Genomic DNA, 8,589 nt, shown 5'->3' with positions numbered 1-8,589 from the left:
AGCATAAAGATCATCCTGAAGCGCTTTACAGTCCTCGATGGAATTTACGATCTTAAGGACTTTACAATCGTCAGCATACAGCAAATTGTCATTTTTGATAACATCAGCAAGGTCATTGATAAACAATAAAAAAAGCAGCGGCCCTAAATTCGACCCTTGGGGCACACCCGATGCTGGAAAAATTTTTTCCGGCCTATGACAACGAAACTGTACGTACTGGGATCTGCTAACTAGATATGATTCAAATAATTTTAACAGATAATCCCAAAAACCAAAGTAATTCAATTTCTTTATGAGCAAATAATAATAATCCATCTGGTCGAATGCTTTTTGGAAGTCAAGATAATTAGTATCAACTTGACGTTTGTCATCAACCGCCTCAAAAGTAAATTGACTAAAACATGCCAAGTTCGTTACAGTCGAACGTTTCTCTATGAAGCCATGCTGAGAAGGACTGATATATCTTTTAACATCCATATAAATGTATTTGTATAGAATACTGTCAAACACTTTGGCAAAATTATTCAGCAAAGAAATAGGCCGTCAGTTGGAAATATCTGCTATATCCGCTTTTTTGAAAACGGGACAGATTATTGCGGTTTTCCAACTTAATGGAAAAGTGGAGGTTTTTATGATTAAATTGAATATAAAAACCAAGGGTTTGGCAAACACACAAGCGCAGTCTTTTAATAGGAAACTTGGGATTCCATCAGGGCCCATTGTGAAAGAATTCCTAGATTTTTTCAACGCTGATAGAACTTCATCTTCTGTGACAAGTACCAGAGTGATACATTCACTTGAGCTCGCATAGTGATTGTAATGTACTAGCTTAAAAAAAGAGATAGAGAATGAGAGTTGACAGAATATATAAGTTAGAAAAATGAGCTCGTGTAATTTGAGAAACTAACAATATTACCTACCCCAAACAAGACATCACATTTTGGCGATGAGTATTAAAAGAACTCAGAAGAAGACCAACGAAGCGAAAAACAACGAACACTCGGAACAGACAACAGGAGAAACACATAACCTCAACACAACACGTGGTTCGCAACAAACGAATCGAGGAAAAGATAACAGAACATGAACAACCACTCAACACCAGTACCTCCATTTCATATAGCAGAAGACCCCAATAACGTTGGCTCAAGGTGGGAAAAGTGGCTCAACCGTTTTGACAACTATCTCATAGCAGCAGGCATCGATAATGAAGACCGAAAGAAAGCCATGCTTCTCCACTACGCAGGCGAAGAAGTTCATGATTTATATTTGTCACTTCCTGAACTACCAGTAAACACAGCACAACCCAATGAATCACCTTATTTAACAGCTAAACGAAAGCTCAAACAATATTTCACCCCTAGAGTCAAGAAAGAATTTGAAATGTTTAATTTTAGGCAAGCCAGACAGAGCGAGAATGAAACAATTGATCAGTTTTACGCAAAGTTACTGAAACTATCCAAGACTTGCACGTTTGAGAACCCAAATGAAGAAATCAAACTTCAAATCATCATGAACACGAAGTACACAGAACTACGTAGATATGGACTCACTGAACAACCCAATCTCGATGATCTATTGAGCAGAGCACGTACAATTGAGTGCACAGCTAATCAACTGAAGGTCATTGAAGACAAGATTGTCATGAACACAAGCACAGAAGAATGTAGCTACCTAAACAAACAAACGCAACACAGAACCGCACCAGCCAACAGTGGTACCAGTAAGAACAATTGCAAAAATTGTGGAGGCAAATGGCATCCAAATGGGAGGAGAGCTTGTCCTGCTCTAAATGTAATTTGTCGAAGTTGTGGCAAGAAGGGACACTACGCCCGAGTCTGCATGTCCACTACATCAACACAACAGCAACAAGCACAATCACGAGCAAACCCCCAACACAACAACCATGGCACAAATACTAGCATAAACAAGAAACATAATGGAGAGAGGAAGAACAGAGCACAAATTCGCTTTAATGAGCTTAATATGGAGCCAGAGTCAACTAATTCTGAGACATCTTTCAAAACAACAATTCGTCCAAACGACAGAACAGCCATGAAATGCCCTCAGGTACATGTTAAGTTGAATGGGAAAGTAATCAATTTCATTGTAGATACTGGTTCATCTGTTAATCTGATAAGCTCAAACACATTTAAAGAATTTCATCAGCAGTCGCTACAACCAGATTCCTCATCGATTCTCCCGTACAACTGTCAACAACAGTTAGAAGTAGTTGGAAAATTCAAAGGTTTGTTCCATTATAACAACCACCAAACGCGAGCAGATGTATTTGTGATAAAAGGCAACAGTGAATCATTATTGAGCTATGATACAGCAAACAAATTGCAGCTGATACAACTATCTATGATGATATATCAACCTATGGACATGAACTATATCAAAAACAAGCATCCTAATTTATGTAATGGCATAGGTTGTCTCAAGAACAAAACTGTCAAGCTACATATTGATGAGTCAATTCCTCCAGTAGCAAATAAACACAGGAGAATTCCAATAAATCTTCGTGGAGCAGTTGAACAAGAGATAACAAGACTGATGAAACAAAACATCATTGAAAAAGCAACAGGACCAACTCCCTGGGTTTCACCAATAGTTGTAGTTCCCAAACATCACGATCCTAACTCTATCAGAATTTGTGTAGACATGAGAGAGGCTAACAAAGCCATACTTAGAGAAAGGCATCCAACACCAACTATTGAAGAAATATTTGCCCAGTTAAATGGCGCAACAGTCTTCTCAAAGATTGATTTGAAAGATGGCTACCACCAACTAACATTAGAAGAATCTTCACGGTATATAACAGTTTTCTCAACACATATTGGTTTGTATCAATATAAACGACTGAGTTTTGGGATAAATTCCGCTGCAGAGATTTTTCAAAACACAATAAGACAACTGTTAAACCAAATAGATGGTGTGTTAAACGTCAGTGATGATATACTAATCTTTGGAACAACTCAACAAGACCATGATAAGACTCTCAAGCAAGTAATAGAACGTTTGGATAACCATAATTTGACAATCAACACAAAGAAATGCATTTTTAACACAAACAAAATCGATTTCTTTGGATATGTATTCTCTAACAAAGGCATTTACCCTGATCCAGACAAAGTCAAGTCTGTCTCTAACCTAGAACCGCCCAGAAACGTACATGAACTAAGAAGCGTCCTAGGAACGTTGAATTATGTTGGAAAGTTCCTGCCTCACTTAGCAACAAATACTGCAATATTACGTGAGCTGATTACAAAAGATGCTCAATGGGACTGGACTGAAAAGCATCACAGCGCTTTTAATGATCTTAAGAAACAACTAGAATCAGCACGAAACCTCGCCTATTTTGACCAACAGAAAAAGACGCACCTCTATGTAGACGCTGGTCCCATAGGACTTGGAGCGATCCTTTCGCAAGAACTTAACAACAAAACAGAAGTTATTTCATACGCTAGCAGAACATTAACTTTGACCGAACAGAAATACAGTCAAATAGAGAAAGAAACCTTAGCAGCAACATGGGCCATACATCACTTCAGAATATACCTGTTAGGAGGTCACTTTGTGTTACACACAGACCACAAACCCTTGGTCTCAATCCTACAGAACCCTCGATCAGCTCCAAACGCACGCATTGAACGACTTTGTTTGAAACTTCAGCCTTATAAATTTACAGTTCAATACCAAAGAGGCATAACAAATCCGTCTGATTATTTATCTCGTCATCCAACACACAGCCCACCAGAAGCATATGATAAAAGTGAAGAATACGTAGCTTTTGTAACCAATCATTCACTACCAAACACAATTTCACTTGAAGAAATCGAAAATGCAATGAAAGATGATTTTCAGTTGCAGCTACTGAAAAAGGCCTTGTTAGAAGATGATTCCTTGTTTTGGAAGAAACGAGAACTGCAAACATTCAAGCAAATCAAACAAGAGCTCACTGTATATGGTAATATTATTCTCAAAGGCAGTCAAATCGTAATTCCCAGCAAACTGCAGAAAAACATTATCAGATTGGCACATAAAGGTCATCAAGGTCTCGTTAAAACCAAACAACTGGTAAGAACTAAGGTATGGTTTCCCAACATCAACAAAATGGTAGAAGAAGTAGTGAAGTCATGCACAGCATGTCAAGCAGTGACACCCTACAACCAGCGAAATCCGATTCAAACATACCCGACATCCACTTACCCGCTTGAATGTCTAGATGTAGATTACGCCGGACCATTTCCAGATGGAAAATATTATTTCATAATGGTAGATGATTTCTCAAAGTTCCCATTCGTCAAAAAAGTACCATCGACCAATTTCAAACAGCTGAAGCCCGTACTTGACGAGACATTTGCACTATTTGGCCTACCAAAAGAACTTAAATCCGATAATGGACCACCCTTTAATGGATACGAGTTGAAAGAATATCTTTCAAGCCTTAACATCAAGCATCATTTGATAACACCACGTTGGCCAGAAGCAAATGGCAGAACTGAGAGATTCGTGAAAACGTTCAAGAAAGCCCTCTTGTGCGCAACAATCAACAGCAATAATCCAGACGCAGAAATTCAAGAATTTTTAATCAATTACCGAAGCACCCCTCATTCAACAACAAACTGCCCACCATATCAAATTATGTTCAACAGAGAAATCAACAACTTCTTACCCACTCTCAAAAACAAGACGTTTCATGAATACAATCCCCAAACGGACATCGACAACAGAAGAAAACAAAACGAACGCGCCAATCGTAAAAGAAGGACATTTGAACATCGCTTACAACTTGGACAAAAAGTTCTTTGCAAACAACAAAAGAAGAATTCGCTGACTCCACTCTTTGATCCAGATCCATACACGATCACTAGAATCACCGGTTCTCAAATTGAAGCTCGACGAAGAGAAAAGGTGATTGTCAGAAATTCATCATTCTTCAAGCCACACCACTCAGCACAGAGTCCAAGGCCAGAGTATCACCCCTCAACAAGTCTGGCACCCAGTCGATCTTCCCAATCTGAACAAACGCGAGCACCGTTCCCCACAACACCTCCAAGGTCGACAGCTCCAGCCACGACACCCCTTAGACAAGACAACACGGAGGACAAAGTAAACAGTCCCCCAAATCAACGAGTCGAGACGCCCACTGGACGACGCCCCCAGCGAAACAGAAAACCACCGTCGAAGCTCCGGGACTATCTTGTAGAACTCTAATGGCATGTGCGTCATATGAGTTATTGAGTTTAACTTTATTTTGTATTTGGTATGTGTTCTTTAATTTTCAGTAAGGGAGGAAATGTAATGTACTAGCTTAAAAAAAGAGATAGAGAATGAGAGTTGACAGAATATATAAGTTAGAAAAATGAGCTCGTGTAATTTGAGAAACTAACAATATTACCTACCCCAAACAAGACATCACAGTGATCAATGAAATTTACAGGTTGTTTAGAGGTACGATATACCGAGTTAAAGTAATCAGCAAATGCATTAACAATACGAACAGGACTATCAAGAGTACACTAATTATATTTCATTATGCCTGGAATTCTCGATGAACATTTCCTTCTTCGAACATGCCCCCAGAGTTTCTTAGGTTCACTTTGAAGACTACTTTCTAGATTTAAGATATACTCTTTATAAGCATGTTTAATGCTATTTTTACATATCGTACGAAGATGTTTAAATTTTCCATATGACTCAGACGTTTTTAACTTTTTATATTGTGAGAATGCTTTCGATTTTTGCCATAATAAAGAAGTCACATGGCTTGTAAGCCACAGGGGATATTGCTTGTGAGCTGTTTTAGTCCTCAGAATTGAGACCGTTTCTCTGAATGCCTCATGCAACTGATTATAAAAAACTGAACAGGCTTCATCTACCGAAGCAGACTTATATAAGGCAGACCAATTCATTTTAGTAAACATTTCATAAAGGCGACTAAAATTAGATTTCTTAAAGTTGTATGAATTTAAGCTATCATTTATGATAAATTCCGAATAGGCACTAGTTGGAAGAGTTAATTTAATGTACAACGCCGGTGTGGCGGCACCGTCGGGTCTTTGGCTATTTTGCTTATTTATATTTAGTGTCCGAGTTTTGTGTGCCGAGGGCCGTCACAAAAGAGTGCCCCTTAGGTCCTGGCCCGTGAGGGCCGATTCGGGGAATGAGAAGGGCAAATGAGACGCAGTCTCGCTCCATAGGTTATCTATTGTAACTTAGTAACACAGTTTTGACGAGCTAACAGTTATCGGAAAGTTACATACTCAAACAAGGTAAAGGGGTGATTACGATTATAGTAATAGGAACATTAACTGTGCATCTTACGTTAATATATATATATATGGAGACCAGGGCGGTGAACCCGGGTATCTGGTTCAGATTACTGAATAAACGCATATCAAGCAGTAAGCGACGGAATCTTATCTATAAGAGTATAAATTTATGCCTTCGTTACGGAAGAACATAGAAACGTATTACATATGAACCTTAAACTAGCCTATAACATTTAACTGAGAGTTGTCGAGGGGGTTGCGACCGATCGTGGTAACAGGGTCACGAGTGCCTGGAAGGGTAGCGGGTCTCGCTTTAGGTTACTCCAGGCGCTCGAAGTGTATGGGCGAGCCTGAGGTTGGTACCCGGGCCTTGAGAACGTAGAACTGTCCGTTTATCAAATTGAGGGCGGTGACAAGATACACCGTTGGGCAAAAACGGGGGGGGGGGCGGGGGCACGAACCCTTGCTGTTTGGCACATCAAGCCGGAAAAAGCTGATCCGATACGGTGGATCATTGACTTGCCGTACAAGATTCATACCAACGGTCTGTTGAGTCACCGTCGAATCGCCGGTAAGCGCCGATAAGGCGGCCTTCGCAAGGGCAGAACCGCATAAGTAGGTCAGTGGGACTTACATGTCAGCAGTTCAGCGATTGTATGGAAGATCGGAGGGGGAACCCTGGCGAAGCGCCACTGTCACTCAATGGAGAAGGTCGTGTTGGAAGCTGTTCTTCCGCACTTGGCACTAGCACAGCGGCCGGAAGTTGGGTATCACGATTAGACTAGGAAGTAGGCCCATCCGCACGCGAGACTGAATCGGAATCGAATTGAATTTTAATTCTAATCCGGTCGTTTTTATATGGTTCTCGAGCGTGAGAATATTGAAGACGATGTAACAAAAAAAATCTATTTCTCGCAATTCCGTCACCGGAAACGGCGGCAAGTGTTTGAAAAAGTGCATTTCCCATAATTAATTGGCATCAGACCACCCAGAATGATAACGCATTCGTCAGACTTATTGGCCTTGATCTCAAGTGTTTGTATTGACCCCAAGTTTCCCATGCAAATGTGCATATTAATTGCAACTGGAGTGATTTGATTGGACATGAAGATGTTCTCCATATTAGGGCATGGAATGCGCTTTGGCGATTATTCCTGGAAGAAAGTGTGACTGTGTGGGGCCATGGGAAGCGATCGCTTGCCTTGAAGATTCTGTTAATTGATAACACTGGGAAGTTCGGACTTTTGGTTCCCATGATAATGAAGAGTAGGCTCGTTATGAAAAAATACTATGTGCCACAGTAGGGCTATTTTAAGGGTTGAAATTCCGGTTCACCACAACACTCCCCGTTTTAAGATGAAAATATGAGCCTCAAGGTGCTGGTATTTTCTCACAAGACTTATGATTACGTACAGAACTATAGTAACACGGTCCAGCAGTGAGGGTACTATTTTTGAAAGGTTTATTAAGGTGTGAAAGTTAAAATGCGTATCCTCGCTACTAGCTCACAAGTTTGGTTGCCGGGCATGCTAAGCTAGTCCCTTTTGGGCATTGGGACTCCGGGGTTGGTAATTCTGCTTTCCTTCGTTATTACGAAGCGGTGAGTGTTCTTTCTCGACGTGGTCTTCTTCGTCCGTGGATGAATCTAACTCAGTTTCGATAATCGTGGGTAACCGATTGGAGATGTTTTGATACAACACTGCACCTCGCGCACTACACTGAATTGGTGATGGTTTAGCTGAGACAGCACGAGAAATACTGCTGGAAGTCTCCCGGGTGGTTGGGTTGTGACTGCGTTCATGAGCTGGTGCTGTCTGAGGGTCGGGTGGTGACGTTGAGTGGCTATCTGGCAAGGTTGCAGATTGCGGACCTAGAAATGAGACAGGTCTGGGAGGCTGTGCTGGGATGTCGTAGCCGTGGGGATCATGCCAAGAGGCTGGCCTTGATACGGAGTTGCGTCCGGGGAAGCCCCAGGTGAACCCGAGGTATGTCGGAGTGGGTGGACGGCTCGTGTTGGTGGTAGCCGCTCGTGGACGCCAACTGGCACTCCGAGCTCGAATGATGAGATAAAACATGAAACAAAGGAGTAGATTAATGGCGATTAACTCCAGGATCACGATGAGTATTTCCCACACCGCCCCCTCTACGGGGGTGGAATTGGCTGTATTGCAACGTGCGGTGTACTGTAGTTCCGTGGATCGGCTTTGGTTTGGTCCGGGAACATTGCCGTGCTGTAGGTACAGGGAAATGTTATCCCCACACTGAGTGGACAAGAGGTAGAAGTTGTCCCTTGGGCTAATGTGGCCATTGG

The 8,589-nt window shown here is 41.3% G+C and overlaps 1 protein-coding gene across 1 annotated transcript; it reads left to right on the top strand.

Moving 5' to 3' along the window:
• The first annotated feature begins 1,083 nt into the window (after nt 1–1,083).
• On the top strand, nt 1,084–5,220 carry LOC135125950 (uncharacterized protein K02A2.6-like). The gene has a single exon (XM_064051736.1). The coding sequence runs from the start codon at nt 1,084–1,086 to the stop codon at nt 5,218–5,220; it is 4,137 nt and encodes a 1,378-aa protein (XP_063907806.1).
• Nucleotides 5,221–8,589: the final 3,369 nt, after the last annotated feature.

The sequence above is a fragment of the Zophobas morio genome, unplaced genomic scaffold, assembly GCF_036711695.1.
Source record: "Zophobas morio isolate AGI-343-1 ecotype UQ-CSIRO unplaced genomic scaffold, CSIRO_AGI_Zmor_V1 ptg000009l, whole genome shotgun sequence".
Lineage (NCBI taxonomy): Eukaryota > Metazoa > Arthropoda > Insecta > Coleoptera > Tenebrionidae > Zophobas > Zophobas morio.
Note: the sequence above shows the minus strand (reverse complement) of the source record. Positions and strands in the feature narration are given on the sequence as shown.

What these genes read in the sequence shown, in the direction of transcription:
- LOC135125950 (XM_064051736.1), top strand. Translation starts at nt 1,084, where the DNA reads ATGAACAACCACTCAACACCAGTACCTCCATTTCATATAGCAGAAGAC.